This window comes from Armigeres subalbatus, unplaced genomic scaffold (assembly GCF_024139115.2).
Source record: "Armigeres subalbatus isolate Guangzhou_Male unplaced genomic scaffold, GZ_Asu_2 Contig1917, whole genome shotgun sequence".
Taxonomy (NCBI): Eukaryota; Metazoa; Arthropoda; class Insecta; order Diptera; family Culicidae; genus Armigeres; species Armigeres subalbatus.
In genome coordinates this window covers 21,774-42,827 of record NW_026942747.1, presented here as the reverse complement: position 1 = coordinate 42,827, position 21,054 = coordinate 21,774, and the positions used below count along the sequence as shown (strand labels likewise).

Here is a 21,054-nt window from a genome sequence, read left to right as displayed (position 1 = left end):
GCTCAAACACTCCGAAAGCTCTCCGATCAGCCTCCTTTAACGTCCATGTCTCATGGCCGTATAAAGCCACCGGAAGAATCAGAGTAGTATACAGCGCGAGTTTTGTTTTCGTTTGCAGACTACGGGACTTAAGCTGGTTACGAAGTCCCTAATAAGCCCAGGCAACACCACTTGTTTTTCAGTGCACTATGGTCCAGGATACAGATTTACGCAGAAAGATGAATTTTACGCCAAAACCATATTTTCTAGAAAAACTTGTTGTTCTACAAAATTGTTCGAAGTAGTAAGGCCATCATTATGGTGCAACCAAAAAATAGGGTGGCCCATCATATAAAAAAAAATAGAAAATATTTTTTTATTTTTTGGAATATTGACATGTTATGTTCAAAGTTGTAGCGCAGCTCATTCCAATCAATTTTGCCAAAAAAACTTTTTCTGTAGCTCTTAAATTTGCTGATTTAGAGCAATTTTACCTAATTGGATTAGGGTGTACTTCAAAAAAACAGTATTTTCAATCTACTTTTTTTTTGTTTTGGATTTCTCGAAAAAGTCTCCTTCAGGTGACTTTTAGAGCTCAATGATGGGTAAATATGCTCAATATCTTCTACCAATCAAAAGTTATAATCGTTTTTCTGCAAAATTACATTTTTTTCATAAGTTGATATCTCCTGTTAGGGTAGACCAAAAAAATATGTTTACACGGCATTTGAAAGAGAAATTTATATTCTTTATCATGTCAAAAAATTGGGGATATGTTATTTTTTTTATCTCAAGTTTTACTAATTTTATTAAAATCATGTTTTTTCAAATAAATTGATATAACTCGACAATGGTAGAAGATACAGACGATATTCTTATAGCAAAATACGCGTTTTGGAAAGCCCCAAAGTCTTCAGAAGGTGACATCCGTGAACAATAAAAAATGAAATGAGCAGATCATAAATATTGTTTTTTGAAGGACACCCTGATTCTGGCAAGTAAAATTACTCTAAACAAGTGAGCTTAAGAGCTACATAAAAAGTTTATATAGCAAAGTTGATTGGAAAAAGCTGCGCTACAACTTTGTAGAGCATTTTATGTCCAAACTCCGCAAAATAAAAATGAAAAAATTGAAAAAAATTGAAAAACGATTATAACTTTTGATCGGTAGAAGATATTGAGGATATTTACCCATCAAAAGTTGCATTTTTTGAGCTCTAAAGGTCACCTGAAGACGACTTTTTCGAGAAATCCAAATCAAAAAAAGTAGGTCAAAAATACTGTTTTTGTGAGGTACACCCTAATCCAATTAGGTAAAATTGCTCTAAATCAGCCAACTTAAGAGCTACGGAAAAAGTTTTTTTAGCAAAATTGATTGGAATGAGCTGCGCTATAACTTTGTAGAACATAACATGTCAATATTCCAAAAAATTAAAAAAAATATTTTCTAATTTTTTTTATATGACGGGCCACCCTATTTTTTGGTTGCACCATAATGATGGCCTTACTATTTCGAACAATTTTGTAGAACAACATTTTTTTTCTAAAAAATATAGTTTTGGCGTAAAATGCATCTTTCCGCGTAAATCTGTATCCTGGACCATAGTGCAGTGAGTAACTACTAATTACTGTGGTGTGACTTACTAAAGATCTGAATTATGTACAACGCGTCGTATTTGGAACTCTTTTGTGACACAAAAAGCGCAAGAGGTGGAGCCTATTTGCAACATCTTGCGGCTACAATGAAAATAAAAACACAAAAACCAACCGAGAATCGAACCATGAACCTTGAAATTTGTTACGTTTTACTATAATCATCACACCATCAATTATATTTGAAAACTCTGCTACAAGTGCACTATACAAACCACAAAGTCATTTGTAACTTCAATGTACCTTATAGGAAACATGCAAAGGACTGTCAAAAAGAAAATACTGCTTAGCTGAGCTCAAAGTGTATTGCAGCATATCAGGAACATTGGTGTGACAAAAATGAGCCGAAGTGTTATTAATTCTGGAAATTATCTGTTTTGCTCCTGATATGAAACACATTGAATTCCAAATCACCCAAGAAGTCAGATGAGTGGCATTTGTTTCTGTTTCTGTTATATGTTTCTGAAACTGGAAAGTGGCTTCAATGTGACTCGATGTATTGCCAATATCTTCAATGCAATTTATTAGGAACAAAAAGCTATTTCAAAGATGTTGCGCATGCTGCTTGGGAGCCCTATTTGCAGCTACAATACGTCATTAATCGACCCTCACGAAAATCTGCTTGGTATTCGCCGACGAAGGACACTTCGAGCGGTCTCAATCTGTTGAGCAGAATACGGGACATAATTTTGTACGCAGAATTAAGGAGGGTTATTCTTCGGTAATTGGCGCACTCCAGTCTGTGCTCTTTCTTAAAGAGAGGGCAAATGAGGCCGACCCGCCTTTTTCAGGAGAAAAAACACCGCCTGGAAGAAGCGGAGTGCGAGGAGATGGAACAGCTGTACCGTTCTCAAGAAACACGCAAGTTCTTTCAAAAGCTCAACGCATCCTGCAAAGGCTTCGTGCCGCTAGCCGAAATGTGCAGGGATAAGGATGGGAGCATTTTGACGGAGGAACTTGTGGTGATCGTATGGTGGAAGCAGCACTCTGAGGAACATTTGAATGACGCTGAGAGTACAGGCAGTGGAAGTCAAGGCAGCGGAGAAAGTCAGTTCAGCGGACGATTGAAGCCAACCAGCCTTGTGGGAAGTTAAGGATGCCATCCAACAGCTTAAGACCAATAAAGCAGACGTTAAGGATGATATCGGAGCTGAGCTCATCAAGATGGGCCCGGAAAGCTAGCCACTTGCCTGCACAAACTGATCGTCAAAATCTGGGAAACTGAACAGCTACCGGAGAAGTGGAAGGAAGGGGTTATATGTCCCATCTACAAGAAAGGCGACAAGATGGATTGTGAAAACTTTCGAGCGATCACCATCCTTATTGCCGCCTACAAAGTGATATCCCAGATCATCTTCCGTCGTCTGTCACCATTAGAATAAGTTCGTGGGAAGTTATCAAGCCGGCTTTGTTGACGGTCGCTCAACAACGGACCAGATCTTTACTCTACGGCAAATCCTTCAAAAATGCCGTGGATATCAGGTCCCAACGCACCATCTGTTCATTGATTTCAAGGCGGCATACGACAGTATAGGCCGCGTAGAGCTATAAAAAATTATGGACGAGAGCAGCTTCCCTGGGAAGCTTACCAGACTGATCAAAGCAACGGTGGATGGTGTGCAAAACTGTGTGAAGATTTCGGGCGAACACTCCAGTTCGTTCGAATCGCGCCGGGGACTAAGACAAGGTGATGGACTTTCGTGCCTGTTGTTCAACATTGCGCTAGAAGGTATCATGCGGAGAGCCGGGTGTAACATCTGAAACCCTCCTAGCTCGGGTACCTTGGATTAAGGATCTACAGGGTCGTTATCGTAATTACCAAACTTACTGCCCCTCTTTCTGTCAACTGGTGTCACAAACGTGAACAGAGACCGATGGTAGAATCACAGAAAAACTGACGTGGAACATATAAAGCGGAACACAGCGAATTAGCATGCATATTAAAAGGGGGGGGGGGGACTTAGAGAAACCTTCCATTCCACGGACCACCGGAACAACTAGGCTTGAATGCTCCTTCCAAGCACAAGAAACAAACGACAACATTGTGGAAACGATGAGGTACAGGGCTGATTCCTTTATAATGATCACAGAGGTTTTTCTTAATTAGTATGTACAATATTTATTTGTGTGACGCCACATTTTTGGTTAGGGTACTTGCGCGTTATTTGTTTCGTTACTGATGTTCGGTGTGGTTTACAATTTGGCCGAGGAGCGGTACATTGGCTTTGGACGAGGAACCCTTCGAGGAACTGGGATTCGTTTGGGACTCGAAGGACGATTGGAACCTCCCAATGGTTCCGGAAACAGTTCATGACACCGGATCGGGCTGGAAAACGATGGAAACATGGCGTCGACGAGGCTTTGGCCGGGAAGCATTCCGAACCTGCTGCAAGGATATCGCACTTGCTTGTTTATTCCGCTGTTCCCCGGTTACGACGCGCTTCACTCCAAGGTCTTGATTTCACCGTAGGTTGGCCACTTGTCGAGCTTTACTGCCGAGTAGAAGAAAAAAGCCCACTTCTTGGGTCTAAGTACACTATTAAACCCTTGTGTCTGTCGTTATGGCCTTTACACTTTTTAACACTTTTCTTTAATAATTGCGCATTTACCTTGTTCTTACAAGTTTCTCGGTTTAGTTTTAGTTTCACTTTCCAGATGGAGTATAGTAAGAACCTCTAGCTTTTAACAAATAATTAACGTTAGGATTGGTTTTAATAATTACTACACGGTGTGTTTGTCCGAAGAGGCTTATTTTCAAAAAATCAGTATCTCTAAAACACTCACTACACGAAAGTATGGGTTTTCCTCTTTAACGTAGGTGCATTTTTAAAATGTTCTATCGGGGGTCATTTTTCCATACATTTTTGGGGGGGTTAAATCGGCTATCATTTGAGATTTCTATGGAATTTGCACCAAAAACAATGAAAAAAATAAAAATTGCTCTAGATCCCCCGATAGAACATTTTAGTTTACCCACTATATGAAAAAGGAGTGCATCAACTTTCACGTGGTGGGTGTTTCAGAGATACTGATTTTTGAAAAATAATGTTTCCCCATAGACACACCGTGACTAACACTACAAACCGTTTCAGTTTTTACAGATTAACACTAGTAACTTAACAAACAAGCTTTACGGGTACTGAACCTATTTTAAGGAAATAACACTGAATTATACCATTTCCACAAAAACGAGGCATCACAATCTAACCTCAAAATCTTGGAGTTTGCTACACACGCGCGCACTACTAATCGGTCCAGGATCACAGGCGAAAAGAGAGCGTTTCCACATCAGAACCCTTCTTTTATAGGTAAATGCTATTGCATTAAAAAAAACATTATGTATGGACAATATTCGCGGCTAATGCATCCTCTTCATCATCTCACATGCGCTCCATCTGTTTGTGGATGAGAAAGGGCCAAGTAAAGATTTGTCCCTTTCATTCAAACTGGTTCACATATGCGTCAACCGCTGACAGTGACATTTTAGTATACGAGATTACGGCACTCAATTGGTGAGGAATGTGAGAAATATATTTCTCAGTGATTTCTCGCTTAACTTTTCAAAAGGACCTAAGTAACATTTTTTTCATGAATTAATTTGAATAGCGCAATGAACAGAAAAACATGAAAGCTTTTGATTGCAGTACTCAAATTAATTCATGAAAAAAATGTTACTTAGGTCCTTTTGAAAAGTTAAGCGAGATTTTATTAAGTTTGCAATAGGGGTGTTTTAGTTTTTTTTTTTTTTGAGATTTTGTTTAAGTTTTACTCTTGTGGTTGAGCTACAAGCTCTAAAGGAAACGGTTACACAGCCGGAGTACGATTTTCAACAGATCCAGTCAATTTATTTGTTTCGCGGATGACATGGACATTGTCAGCCGAACATTCACACTTGATTCATTTCACCGTATTCGGTAAATTTTACCGAAATCTGAACAGCATAAACTGTTCGGTAATTTATTTTACAGATTTTTTGTGATTTTTTCCATTGCTCAACTGTCAAAATCACCAAAAATCAGTTAAACTATTTACCGAACAGTTCTGCTGTTGAGATTTCGGTAAAATTTTACCGAATTCGGCGATTTATTTTAAGTGTGTTTGCAAAGGTGGCAGAACTGTACACCCACCTGAAACGTGAAGCATAGAGTTTCCATCCCGGGACATCCCGGGACAAAAAATCCCGGGATTTAGGAAAATTCGGGATTTCCCGATTCCCGGGATATTATTTTTGAAATCCCGAATATCCGGATACCCGGGACAAAAAATACTGTTTCATTTCCGGTTCGCAAACAGTGTAATTTTTCTTCTTACAAAAGTTATTCGTTTTGAAAGCGAAACCCAACTTAGGTAATAAACTCATATCATATTTTTATACCTCCCATCAGACATTCAGATTTTTTTTCAAGTTCGTTTATTTGGTAGGCTCAGGCATGTATACGGAGCCAAGGTTCTTTGTGATGCACAACCGATATCATCTTATTATTAAATTAGTAAGAGAGGAACAGTCATTAAAATATCGGAGATAGTTAATTGAACACCTTCACAAAAAATATTGGTTTCCCCTATACCACTCAATGGAGGGCTACTGACTGATACTTTTTTCCAGCAGATACAGCTCTCTATTAATTAAACGACAAGTATTTACAGTACAAGATCAGCTACATCTATTTGGCGCCTGCTTTCTACCCATCTCCCGTCTACAGCGAGGTTGTGTATACTAGCTGATATTCGCCTTGCTAATCTCCTTGCGCCGCCCAACATTGAGTCAGTCTTCCTGAGCTTCATGCCTCCGAAACAATTCTTGATCCAATTCATGTCCTTCCAATCGACGTTCGTACAACAAACCTTCCAGCACATGCGCAAATATAAGTGGTCCGTATACTACAGTTAAAAGAACAAATATTCTCAAGTTATTTTTACAAAACCCTATTCCAATCATTGCATCGCCTTCAAATATTCAGAATCGCGTTTAAATCTTGGATTTAATTGGAATTCGAGACGGTCACCGAATATACCAATCATTAAATTTCTTCCAGAGTCTTAGTTTTCAATAGTAAATAATCTGAGAATATTTTAAATGTCTTAACTGTTTAGTTTGGTTTTATTAACAAAGCTTCTATTTTGAAGATGCAAAACACCCAGTTAAACGATTATTGTATGACTAACAGTGAGGACAAAATTCCTCAGCCTAACCGAATCATACTGAATAGAAGACGAGGTTAGCTCACCAATTCATTGAGAGTATTTTTACTCGCTGCTAGAATGCAGTAATGCAGGTCGCTGCATCAAATATTGTTTGAGAGTTTTATAAAATATGAACTTTACCCCTGAACTTGAATAAAATCGTTTTTTAATCAAAAAATAAGTTTTCTAAGGAAACATCGAAAAATCCCGGGATCCCGGGATTTCCCGGGATATTCGAACAAGTTCATCTCGAATCCCGGGACAACGAAAATGGCCGGGAAATGTGAAGCAACAAAAGTTGGACTGGTGGTGAATGCGTCAAAGACAAAGTACATGCTTGTGGGCGGAACCGAGCGCGACAGGGCCCGCCTGGGAAGCAGTGTTACGATAGACGGGGATACCTTCGAGGTGGTCGAGTAATTCGTCTACCTTGGATCCTTGCTAACGGCTGATAACAATGTTAGTCATAAAATGCGAAGGCTCATCATCTGTGGAAGTCGGGCCTACTGCGGCTCTAGAAGAAACTGCGGTCAAAAAAATTTGCCACCGCACCAAATGTGTCATGTACAAGACGCTAATAAGACCGGTTGTCCTCTACGGACACGAAACATGGACAATGCTCGAGGAGGTTTTTCAAGCACTCGGAGTATTCGAGAGAAGGGTGCTTAGAACCATCTTTGGCGGTGTGCAAGAAGACGGTGTGTGGCGGCGAAGAATGAACCACGAGCTCGCCCAGCTCTACGGCGAATCCAGTATCTAGGAAATAGCTAACGCCGGAAGGGTACAGGGGCGTCAAATTGCTGATTCAGTGTTATCTGTTTAGATGTAAACTAAATAAATGAAATGACATGGTTCAAATAATAAAAATTAACTGAACCTTAGTACCATTTTAGATCAAAACTGTCTTTTCAGCCTTCGCTTCACAGGAATCAGATATACCCTCTTCTTCTTATTGGCATTACATCCTCAGATATACCTAGTGAGGAGAATTTATTCCTTTCGAAATCCTGTAACGTTATCTGTTAAAAGTATAACTATAACTAATTAGAAGTAATGCCAATAGTATTGAGCATATTTCCCAAGGATTCCCCAAAAGCCGGCGAATGAAATTTCCGAAAAGCAATTTCCAGCAGCACCACAACATCACAGAAAATCCAATAAGTGTGTCATGTGCAATTGCGTTCAGCAGCAACCGACCGAACTTAGTGACCAAATAATACTCGCTGCGGATAGCCATGGACGGAAAGGAGCAGCGCTGCTATTGATTTTAACATCAGTCCGAATCTAGATCACCCCACCATCCAAGTTCGGTTAGTGTTTTCGACGATGATAACGATGAAACGGTTACGAGAGGCGACGACACCGAACTATAGATAGCAAACGGCGCTGATTTCCCCATACAGCTGTGTGGGTGTTTGTTCCAGAATGCAATTATGTTTGCTCTCGCTCTCCGGGGTTTGATTCCATTTGAGCTTTTCGGATGAGGGTTTACAGATACAGGGCATCGTTCCACCATCATCAGCCCTCCACCCGAGCTCCGGGGGAAGATGATTGCACGAAAGTAGGGCAACTATTGCCACTACTCGTGCTGCCGCACAGAGATTTCGTCGTCCATCTGCCGGGCAAACTTTGTTCTATGTGGAGCGATGGAATGCTTTGAACAGCAGCATCAGCCCTTTCTACATCCAGTCAGTGTAGCTTCGAGAGCAATGTAATCTGATAATTGGTTTGTTTGAACTTTGAATTGCTAATGCGCTCTCGTTACTTGAGACGGGGGGCTGGCTTTGGCCTGATTGTTGTGGTGCAGACACAAGGCTCTTATAATTTCTTGGTGGATTGTAGATAGAAGCCAATGATGAGTTATTTGCATCTTACATGGCGAAATACATTTTACATTTGTTTCGAGCTTTTGGCCATTTCAATAGTAACACATAGCAGCTCATATGGCATACGTACAGTTCTTTATATCGCTGAATACGTATTCATTTTACCAAAATCAAGATTTTTAAAAGCAGATGGAATATTTCGATTGGTGACCAATAAAAGTAACCGGTTCTTGATGCATTTTTCAATGAAAAAATTATTGGTTGACAACATTTCGGCAAAAAAACGTCGGTAAAGCATGAGCATGTGCATGATTGACCGCCCACGGTTGCTACTCCGTATAGTTGAAAACAGGACAGTTGCACGTACTCCGTTTCTCAGGACTCCAGTTTAATCAATCTGTTGGCAAAAATGTATTGAGAAGCTACAAACTCATGAATCTTATTCTGAATCTGACGATGTTGAAACGAACTGGCACAATTTGCAAGATAAAATTATCGATGTTTCTACTTCTGTATTGAACCGCTCAAAAATTCTCGCCTCTCGTGAATGCCGATTGGCTTTAGCTGAAGTCAAGAAATGTTCCTTTCGGGCTCAAAGATCCTATAATCCGAAATGGGCGTTCAAGCTTGCCGAAGCCAAGGCTAATTTGAAGAAGAAGATAAGAGGCGATGAAGAAAATCAGATTATTGAGTTTTTCGAAAACCTCCATGATATACCTGCTGAACAAATCGAACTTATAAATACCTAAAGCGGTTTTCTAAGAAGAAGAGGAACATGCATACCAATTGTCGAATAAGATTGAGCGACTGGTTGGAAGAGGAGTGTAGCGAGTCTTTTATTCCGACTGTCTCCCAAGACACCCGGAGTTCTATAATAGTTGAGCCCCCTACTCTTGAAGAAGTGAAAGACATAATCGTTAAGATGAAGAACGAGGAAAATCTCTATTCCGAATATTATAAGTATTGCGATGACCAAACTGTTAGATGACTACATCAGTTGTTAGTGAATGTTTTCACTAACAATACGCTTCCAAGGTTGTTGTTGTACCAATCCCCAAGGTACGAAAGCCAAAATCGATCTGTCAAGGCTGGCAGGGCGCAAATAAGACTACCGTTTCGATAGCAGATATATTTTATTTTGGGCTTCAACTGAAATTTAACAATTTGGAATGTTTACAGGTAAGTATTGCAGGTAAGTATTACAGGTTAGTATTTATGAAATACTCACAATTCGGTGGGCCTTTGCTATTGACGCACCTGCTTTGTCCTATTCCTAACCTAACCTGGGCGGTGTGAACTAAATTCATTTTTTTTATAATTATTATTCCTTATTTAATTTTAAATCATTATAATTTACTTTTCTTATTTCTTCTTTTCAGGTAGCATAACGATTTATTGATATATGCGAACAACTTTATGGAAATAAATTCAACTTCTTTTCATTTCACCAAACACCCGTCATAACTCCCGCGATCGTCATTGAGAACGGACGTAATTAATTACCCGCTTCTCAACCTAAGTAGTGCACCGCGAAGGCAGCGATAAATCGAATTGAACCAACGCTCAAATTACAAACCACGTATCGGCCCATACACCGCGAGTGACGAGTGAACAGTGAAAATCGCATAGCTGACAAAAGTGTGACAATGGGGACGCGCAGCGGGGGGTTGTTTCCCCCCGATCGTGCCAATCAAAATAGGTATGTGATATTGAAGAAAACAAATGGATCAATAACCGAGCACAGCATATTTCTCGTGACAAAGTCAATCGAGACATACTGCTGTTATGAAGATATTTGGCTAAACAGAAAAGACGGTTCGTTGACCGTAATTCTGAATGAGAAAAATGCAAGGAAATTAGTTGAAAACATGAAGGAATTGGCAGATGGAACACCGATCACCGTCAGCTGGGATACCAAACGGAATACGTCCCGCGCTGCCGTTGTCCGTCGGGAGCTCGCAATCGATACTGAAGACGATATAAGAACAAACCTAAGCACACAAGGTGTGACTGAAGTTAAACATATCAGCAGAATGAGCGACGACAAAAAAACGAAATTCAACACCGGAGTCGTGATTCTCACGTTCTCCCAGCCTTCACCGCCAGAAAAACTGAAAATTGGATACCGCGTCTGCAGAACCGAAAAGTACTACCCCCGACCAACGCAATGCTACCGGTGTTACGAGTATCAGCACATTAGTAAATTTTGCAAAAAAGAAGAACGCTGCCGAACCTGCGGCGAAAAGGCACACCTGGAAAGTGATGAATGCTCGAAAGAAATAAAGTGCATAAACTGCGACGATAATCATATCTCGACCAGCAAGGCATGCCCAATTTTCAGGCAAGAGCAGCAAATAATCAAAATAAAAACGGATAAAAACATCTCATACACCGCAGCCCGGAAACAACTTATCAACAACAACGAAAAACCAAGTTACGCAAAAGTTACAGGCGATGTCCAAACCATCGTCGAAAATGCAAGAAAACAGTGGGAAAAGGAGCTGGAGGAGAAAATGAGCTTTATCTCGGAAAAAATGAAAGTTATTTCGGAACGAATGGAAGCGCTCAACGAAAAAGAAGCAAATATTAAAAACTGGTATAACTACCTCAAAGATAAAGAAAAGAATTTAAAGATCACTGAAGAGAAAATGCAAAAAGATATCGAAGAAATGAAAACGCACTGTGACAAGCTAACAAACGAGCTGCAGAAAAAGGATGAATTAATAGAAAAATTAACAAAAAACATTGAGCCGCAGACCCAGAAAACGATCACAACTAAAGACAAACATGGAAAAAAAATTAAATGTGACAAACCGATCGAATCATCTCCCGACAGAGAAACCAGAGAAGGCACACCAAGAAGGAAAAGCAACCGAATAAACAACAAAAACAACAACAAACAAAGAAAAACAGATTCCTCAGACATGGAAACAGAGGAATTAAACGACGATAACTGATAATAGCAACAATAAAATCAAATCTGAATATGACCACGCTTATACAATGGAACTGTAACGGCATACGGAGCAAACACGCAGAACTTCAACTACTAATAAGTGAACATCAGCCTCTTTTCCTGGCCATACAAGAAACCAGGACAAACCCAAAGACAGCTTTTAATATAAAAGGATACAACTCGATATTTGAGCATCGACCATCTGGTCAAGGAGGGTAGCTATGCTTATAAAGAAGGGAATCCCTTTCACCCCAGTACAAATACAAACAGACCTGAAATCATCGCTATAGAGGTGAATACACCCTTCAAAATGACAATCGCATCAATATACATTCCGCCAAATATAACATTGGATACTAAAGAATTTGACAAAGTGCTATGCACTTTACCGAAGCCACTAATAATGGCCGGTGACTTAAACGCTCACCACGCGCAATGGGATTTGAAACACCAAGATTCCAGAGGTAAAGAAATTATCAAAATAATAGAAGACCATGGATTATTAACGCTAAATGATGGCCAAACAACCTTCATATACTCAGCCAAAAGAAACGATATGTACAGCACATCAGCAATCGATGTAACAATATGCAGCCCTGAACTAGCATCAAAATTAGATTGGACCATAATAAACGACCAGCATAGCAGCGATCATTTTCCCATTAAAATCGGAACTATTCAGGTCAACTGCCCTAACAAACAATATCCCAAATGGAAAATCGACTCCGCAGACTGGAAAAAATTCGAAGAGACTCTAGAAGATCAAATAAACCCAAATGAGGAATACTCAATAGAAGATCTGACTACTTACATCAGACATGCCGCACTAGCATCAATCCCAAGAACATCAGAAGTGGTATCAAAAAATCCGTACCCTGGTGGAATGACAACACCCGGGAAGCAGTGAAACAAAGGCGAAAATCTCTCAGAAAATTAAAAAACACACCTATTGACCACCCTGATTACCAAATGATCCACGACAACTTTCGTAAACACAGATACGAAGCAAGGAAAATCATCGAAGAAGAGAAACAGAAATCGTGGGAAAAATTCACTTCTGAGATAAATGAACACACAACACCAAAAGAAGTTTGGAACAAGATCAGAAGCATATCAGGAAAAAAATCATCAGAAAACATCTGGACGATAACATCCGATAACAACAACATAACTGACCCTCAACAGATTGCGGAACACCTTGCCAAACACTTCACCAAAGAATCATCAGACAGCGCATACCCACTAACCTTCATTACTAAAAAGAATGCTGAAGAACAGCAGCTTATCAATTTCCCCACAGTAAGATATTCACTGTACAACAAAGAATTTACTTTGGAAGAGCTTATATACCATATGGACACACTGAAAGGTTCCTCACCTGGTCCCGATGACATCCACAATCAAATGCTGAAAAGACTTCCACTATTTATCAAGAAGAAATTACTTGCATTATACAATAACATTTGGATCAATGGAATATTCCCCAACACCTGGAGAGAATCTCACCTAATCCCAATCCCTAAACCAGGAAAACACACAAACGATCCAAAAAATCTTCGACCCATATACCTAACAAGCTGTGTGATGAAGCTTTTCGAAAGAATGGTCAATCCTAGACTAATGAACGAACTCGAAAATAAATCAGTCCTGGGACCTAATCAATTCGCTTTCCGGAAAGGAAAACAAACAACTGATCCCCTTACAGAGATAGAAGACATATGCACCCAAGCCATAAATGAGAAAAAACACGCAGAACTTCTTTTCCTGGACTTAGAAAAGGCATACGACAGAACCTGGCGCTATCTGATACTAAAAAATCTGTCAAAAGCTGGCATAGGGGGACACATGGCTACCTTTTGCCAAAAATTTCTCGAAGAAAGACGTTTCAAAGTGCTTTATCAAGGGCATTTCTCCTCTGAACAAATTCAACAAAACGGAGTACCACAAGGATCAGTACTTGCTGCCACATTCTTCCTAGTTGCTATCAATAGCATAAACGATTGGATACCCAAGAACACCATTATCAAACTATATGCAGACGACATCACCATCGCCGTAACCACAAGATGCGCCAGATGGACCCGCTTTAAGATACAAAAAATCCTAGACCGAATTAAAGACTGGTGCACTGAAACTGGATTTACCATCTCTACTCAAAAGTCGTCAATTATGCACATTGGAAACCGGAAAAAACTTCTAAAACAGCCTCCTGCCATACTTGATAAAGAACCAATCAAACTAACAAAAAATACAAAACTGTTGGGAATATGGCTAGATCACAAACTCAACTTCAAACATCATATTCAAACGAAACGAGATGAATGTAAACGAGTATTAGCCCTGATGAAAAGTATAAGCAGCACAAATTTCGGAGCAGATCGAAGATCATTACTTCGGATATTAAACACCATGCTTGTTCCCAGACTTATATACGGAGGCCCTATAATAAGCCGAGCTAAAGATACCGATCTCAACAGACTGTGCCCCATATACCATCAAGGAATTCGAATAGCCACTGGGGCATTCCACTCCAGCCCAATTGAAAGCCTGTTAGCAGAAAGTGGACAACTTCCATTGGATCTTAGAATATCTGAAGCACTTATCTTATATAGTACAAAACAAATGTGCCGCAAAGCTATCTCCCCAACCTGTACACTAACAGAGCGATCAAACGAAAAATCAGAGACCCTGAACATCCCACAGGTAAACGTTACCATAGGACAATCAAATTACAACACCATCAAACAAATAAACGGAGTCAACATAACCACACTCAATACTCTAACACCCACCGAAAAAAGAATCCGTTTTCTCGAAGCATGCAAACTCAAATACCCCCACCACAAACACATATACACCGATGGATCAAAAACCAGACAAGGAACGGGAAGCGGAATATACTCGAGTGACCAGGAAATTAGCATCAATCTTCCTAAACATTTATCCATCTTCAGCGCGGAAGCATACGCAATAAATAAAGCAATTGACCTCAACCCCACTGAATTGACGGTCATATTCAGCGATTCTCAAAGTGTCCTCGCGGCAGTTAAAGGGCACAACTCTAACCACCCATGGATAGAAGATATCAAAAACAAAGTAAAACAAAACCCTGGCCGCTTAGACCTGTGCTGGGTACCAGCTCATATCAACATAACTGGCAACGAAAAAGCCGACAAACTAGCGAAACATGCCACAGCAGCACAGGCATCCACCAATATTGAAACACCATACGATGATTACAAAAAGCTAGTTAAACTCCATACAAGACTAACATGGGAGAATGCCTGGCACAATAACCGCGGACACTTGAGAGAAATAAAATATGATACAAGCGAATGGTCAACATCCTTCTCGATGAACAGAGAAGAAAGCAAAGCTATTACCCGACTCAGAATCGGTCACACTAGAATTACACACGGACATTACGCCCGCAAGGAAGCCGCACCCACCTGCTCAGCATGTGGCTCCCCAATTACAGTGAAGCACATCATTCTGGAATGCACCAAATTCACCAAACACCGTATCGAAGAAAATATCGCCAAGTCACTCTACCTGGCCCTAGGAAACGACATCAATGAACTTAGAAAAACAGCATCATACCTCACGAAAACGAATTTGATCCACGAAATTTAACGCATCAGCAAAAATACTTACACGATGAATAAGCCAACCACCGAGCTACGCAGCATAAGGGAATCAAGACAACCAACCTGACGGGAACCCGGACCAAAGGCTAACACGAACGATAAATCCACAGTGACTAGATATAAGAATGTATTGTAATTTTATCCTCCGGTGACTTAAATGACAACAAGTTGAAAAGGTCACCTAAATAAATCAAATACAACAACAACAACAACCAAACACCAATCTTTACAGGTCACTTTCTTCTCGTGTGGTTTTACTAAAAAGATCGACCATGACCGGACCCTCTCTTGACGTTTCCTCACTCAACGCGACGCTTTGACAGCTGACGCGACACTTCGACAGCTGACGCATGCCATTCGGAAACAGCGGTTGGCAAGGTTGTTGGCTTAACCGCTTCTGCGTTAACAGTCTCCCCCGGGTGTGGTCCGGAGTTCTCCGGAGTCTCACGATGATCCTTAAAGTCAAGCAGTGCCAACCTTGACACCGGACGCACCAAACTCTGTTGTCCAATCTTAACGACGGCCTGTCGACATCGGCCATCCGGACTTGAGATTATTCGGATGATTCGCCCTCGTTCCCATCCGTACCGTTTCGTTGGTTCTGCAACCATCACCAGATCACCTGCTTCTAATGTACGGATTTCGTCGAACCACTTCGGTTGCCGACGGATTACAGGCAAGTATTCGATCAGCCAGCGATTCCAGAAACGTCCAGCTGGCGTTTGGTCAGTTCCCAGGACCTTCCTAGGATTTCTCGACGGACTAATTCACTAGACTGATGAACACGGCTTGCATCGATGATTCCTTCTCTTTGTGGTTTTACCCCGTTTGAGCTCAACACCAAAAAGTGGTTGGGTGTGAGTGCCCCGGTCTCCTCAGACTCAAGGGGCAAATACGTCAGAGGCCTTGAGTTCACCATACGTTCAGCCTCCACGACCAGTGTCTGCAGCCCCTCATCGTCAAGTTTCCCTTCAGAGTACGCTTCGGCCATGGCTGCTTTTACTGACTGCACCAAGCGTTCCCATGCTCCACCCATGTGTGGTGCTCCTGGCGGAATGAAGTTCCACTTTGTGCTGGTACTGGTGAAGGTGTCGGACAGTCCCTGGCTAAATTCTGTTCGTTCCGTTGTCACTGAAGAATTCGGCGGGTGGACCTCGGCGTCCTACGAATCGACGGACGCAGGAGATGCAGGACTCCGTTGACAGGGTGTAGGCTACTTCAAGATGGACGGCACGCACTGTTAAACATGTAAACAAAGCGATCCAACGTTTTACATTAGATCTACCCAGCTTGACCGATAGCGGACCGAAGTAATCTACCCCTGTGTAGGTGAAGGCTCGTTCATGGTGCGCTAGACGCGCAGGCGGAAGAGGAGCCATCGGTGGGATTGTTGGTTTTGCTCGACGGACTTTGCAGGTTGGGCAGTCAGGGCTAACTCGTCTAACTTCCAGGCGGAGTCTTGGAATAGTATACAGCTGACGAAGCTCGTTAACTACGGTCTCCGGATTGCAATGACGGTATTGTTGGTGATAGTGGTGCAACAGAAGATTTGTGACACGATGACCTCTTGGAAGAATAACAGGATGACGTACTTCGTAGCAGACTCCTTCTACTGCGCCGATTCTACTGCGCTCGCGCAGCAGGCCATTGTTGTCCAACATAGGCATCAGTCGGAAGATGGAGCTCTGTTTCCCGATAGTTTGTTGATCAGTTTCGTTCGGAGCTCTGTTCGATAATACGGCGATCTCGTCTGGATAAGAGTCGATTTGTACCAGCTTGAAGATTGTTCTTTCCGCTGTCTGTAATTCTGCTTGCGACAGTCGTCCAACGTATCTTGCCTGTTTCTTGATCGTATTGTGCAGGAATCGTCGAACGTATGCTGTTGCACGTAGAAGTCGATCCCAAAGGGAGAAACGCTCAAAATCGATCACTGGCGTGAACGTAAAATGGTGGAGAACTGAAGCTCGCATTTCTGTGGTGGTGGCGCGTTCCGATCTTTTGGAACGCGGCCAGTCGTTTTCTGGAAGTCGCAAGAAATCAGGTCCGTGGAACCAGTTACTGTTGCTGTTGAAGTATGGACCGCTTCCCCATTTAGTTGCTTCGTCCGCTGGATTGGAATGCGTAGGTACCCACTAGAGTGGGGCGCAGTTGTATGGAAAAACGCAAACTTCGTCCGATCATGTGAGATCAAGGTTTTTCTGAATCGTTTTGGGACCCCAATCAACTGTGCAAAATATGGGCTCGATTGGTTGCAACCTCGCATGCCGCATCGCGTTTTAAATTTACATGGAGATTAGTATGGGAAAACGTACTTTTTTACATTTTTGCTCTTAGCGGCTTCAATTTATCATCAATCACGTGACTCAATACGTTAGCATCTAGTCTGGAAGATGCCGAAAGACTTTGCCGAAGAAGGTACGTAGCTGGAAGGTCTACAAAAAATGTTATTACGTTTCGAAAATTGATTGTGTAAACCATATGCAAGAAATCAATGTTTCTGCCAGCACTACCGGACGACCTATAGATATCGAAAGGCAAAACCCATCTTTCTTCTTGTCGGATTTTTTTTTGTGAAATGATTCCGGATAGCTCACATTAGCTCTAAAGCCCTATAAGATCAATTATTTTGAAATAACACTCAGTTAAATTATTGGTATACATTAGGGTGGCTCAAAAAACACTTTTTCAAATTTTTTGATGGGCCGCCCTCTTATTCGGTTCTATTTGATGCCCTGATGCTCTGGACAAAATTTCAGCCAAATCGGTCAACGTTTGGCGGTGCTAAACTCGTTGGAAGTTTATATGGAAAAATGTATGCAGAAATATCCAAAAACAGTGATTTGCAGTTGGACGGCACAATTTACGATCAAGAACCATGATACTCATTCAGTTCTTGTAGAATTAAATACAGAATGTTATGCTGAAAACCGCGAGAAGATTAGAGTTTTTAGGCAAAGATATTAGCATTTTACTGGAGTGTTGTAGGGGTGAATTTATTTCTTTTCAAAGGTAAAAGAAACGAAATTTGCTCAAACCCCACTTCAGAGAAATGCTAATAACTTAGCCGGACAAACTCTAATCTTCTCGCGGTTTTCTGCATAGCATTCTGTAGTAAATTCTTCAAGATCTGAGTGAGTATCATAGTTCTTTATCGTAAGTTGTGCCGTCCAACTGCAATTTCCTGTTTTGGGATGTTTCTGCATACATTTTTGCATATAAACTTCCAACGAGTTTAGCACTGCCCAAACGTTGACCGATTTGGCTGAAATTTTGTCCAGAGCATCAGGGCATCAAATAGAACCGAATAAGAGGGCAGCCCATCAAAAAAATTGAAAAAAGTTTTTCTCATACTAATATGAGCCACCCTAGTATACATAGTACGGCAGTGTTGGCAGAATAAACGATTTTTTGCATATGGTTTGAACACTCAATGTTCTAAGCGTTATAACTTTTTTCGTGGACGTTCCACCAACGTGCCTTCTTCAGCAAAGTTTTTCGACATCCTTTGGGTTATACTTGAACGCCATGTGCCACTTGGTTTACGATGAACTGAAGCCTCTAGTGGTAGAAATGCAAAAATATACGTTCTCCCATACTAATTTCCATTCAAACTTCAAAGGCGATGCGGAAAGCGAGGAAGCAACCAATCAGTCCCAAATTCTGCACAGTTGTTCAGGACCCAGAATGGCTTCGAAAAACCATTGATTTGAAAAAATGAACATGACGCCCCACTCTAGTACCCACCGCCACATGTCTGCCGTAGTGTGCTCCAAAATCTCGCTTATCCTAAATGATACGTATTGCCGGTAGTTTCTTGGGTCTGCGTTAATCCAAGACAGTGCAGTGGTAGAGTCGGTCCAAAGGATTGTTTTGGGGACCGGGACATTGTGGTTCTCTCGAACGAACTTTGACCAACGTACGCCCAGGACGCATCCTTGCAGTTCCAATCTTGGAACCGACCATGAGTTCAATGGAGCTACCTTTGATTTCGCGGCTATTAGACAGCATTGCGGATCGCCACTGTTGCTGAATGTGCGTAGGTAGATCGCACAAGAATACGCCACCTCGCTGGCGTCGACAAAAACATGCAGCTCGGAGTTGCGATATGTTTCCTGACTGGCGTGTTGGAAGTAGCATCTCGGGATACGTATTTCGGCGATGTACTGGATCATCTTCACCCACTTCTGCCACTTCTTGTAAACATCTTCGCTGACTTGCTCGTCCCATTCCGTTTGCTTTCGCCATATATCTTGGATTAAGACCTTACCGTGTATGATGAACGTTGAAAGCAACCCCAAGGGGTCAAACAAGGTCATAACGCACCGCAGCACTTGTCTCTTTGTCGGCCGCGTGTCAGTTTGAATCAGCGTCTCAGCGTCTCAGCGTGTCAGTTTGAATAGGTTTCGAAACGGTTTCCTACGTGGCGGGTCGTTTCTTGCAGGATTCTTAACGCTCTTTCTTCCTCTTTCGACGGTGGCACAGTTACAGGACCTGCGCCGGTTCTCTCGACGGCGAAGAACTCTTTTACCGCTTCGTGCAGCGTGTCGTCGCATGAACATCCACAGATGTGGAAGCTATAGGAATCTTGTCTAGTACTTCCTTGGGGACCGTAGACGCACCAGCCCAGTCTGGTTTTCACCGCTACCGGCGCCTTCCCATCTTCTTCTCGCACTTTCAACGGTAGTGTCAGACGCAAATTAACGATTCCGATGAGAATCTTGGGCACAGCGTTCTTGTAGTTGCTGACAGGAATACACTGTAGGTGCTTGTGTTGCTTAGCCGCTTCATCCACTTGGAAACTTTGACAGGGGAGTCCAAGGTTTGTTACGGTCCTCGCATTAAGCAATGTGTGCCGCTTGCTCTGTCCAACTCCAGCGATCTCGACCGTAATTTGTTCGGAGCGCTTCTCTACGCGTGACGTATTTACCGTCCATCGAAGGCAGAGTGGGAGGGGAGTTCCCTTTAATCCCAACGAAGTAATCAGGTCGCTTTCCACTAATGTCAGATCCGATCCCTCATCGAGAAAGGCGAATGTGTTGATCGAGCTGTTTTCCCCGTACAGAGTGACGAGGATGATTCTGAACAACGTCGAAGAGCTCAGATGACGATGGGTGTGGTTTTCTGCGACCCGAACGGTGGACTCTGATGGTTTCGGTGGAGCTCTAGATGAATGGAGAAGCGGATGATGTCGGTATTGACAACCCTCGAAGTCGCAGGACTTTCGGCCTCGGCACGCGCGTCGCCCATGGCTGAACAAACAATTTTGACATAAACCCAGCGCACGAACTCGTCTCCAACGATCGTCGACAGCCAACTGTTTGAACGAGTTACAATCTCGTACTCGGTGCCCGCTCTTGTTGCAGTGTAAGCAGCCGAACTCCTTCAGCGGTTCTGACGATTCCTTCCAAGAGCCTATGGTCCGTGTGGACGTTTCCGCTGCATGGGAATTGATGAAACCTTTAGCCTTCGGACGGTCGCGAGCGCTGTTCCGCTTCATCTCTGGTTCGAATGCCGATACACTGGTCGCATCTCGAACCACCGCTGCCATATAATCGCCGAAGGTTTTGAGATCGGCGTCTTGAAATCCCCGCTTGTATCCCGCCCACATCATTCGTTGATCCGCGGGAAGCTTGGTAACGAGCTCCTGTAACAGCGATGGGTTTCTTAGGTGAGCGCGTTCGTCCGCTGCTTCTATGTGGTCGCACAGCGCCTGCACGGCCATTCCAAACTCGATCAGTCCGTCCAGCTTATGTAAACATGCGTAGCATGTTTTCTCCATTCGTAAAACCGCAGGCCTCCGTTGTGTAGC

General features: G+C 42.1%; 2 protein-coding genes across 2 annotated transcripts; one reads left to right on the top strand and one right to left on the bottom strand.

Annotated features, from left to right (window-relative positions):
• The first annotated feature begins 10,510 nt into the window (after positions 1–10,510).
• Positions 10,511–11,599, top strand: LOC134203525 (probable ATP-dependent helicase PF08_0048). The gene has a single exon (XM_062678383.1). The coding sequence runs from the start codon at positions 10,511–10,513 to the stop codon at positions 11,597–11,599; it is 1,089 nt and encodes a 362-aa protein (XP_062534367.1).
• Positions 11,600–15,933: 4,334 nt separating this feature from the next.
• LOC134203524 (uncharacterized) lies at positions 15,934–19,561 on the bottom strand. Its single transcript, XM_062678381.1, has 3 exons — positions 19,166–19,561; positions 16,520–17,377; positions 15,934–16,407 (listed from the first exon to the last, which is right to left on the bottom strand). Exons 1-3 carry the CDS (start codon positions 19,559–19,561, stop codon positions 15,934–15,936), a joined length of 1,728 nt encoding a protein of 575 aa, XP_062534365.1.
• Positions 19,562–21,054: the final 1,493 nt, after the last annotated feature.

Coding starts and splice junctions, on each gene's coding strand:
- LOC134203524 (XM_062678381.1), bottom strand. CDS start 19,561: ATGACCTTGTTTGACCCCTTGGGGTTGCTTTCAACGTTCATCATACAC. Junction 17,378..19,165: donor TGCAAGGATGCGTCCTGGGC/GTACGTTGGTCA, acceptor GCCCCACTCTAG/TGGGTACCTACGCATTCCAA. Junction 16,408..16,519: donor TCAAGCTGGGTAGATCTAAT/GTAAAACGTTGG, acceptor GTCGATTCGTAG/GACGCCGAGGTCCACCCGCC.
- LOC134203525 (XM_062678383.1), top strand. CDS start 10,511: ATGAAGGAATTGGCAGATGGAACACCGATCACCGTCAGCTGGGATACC.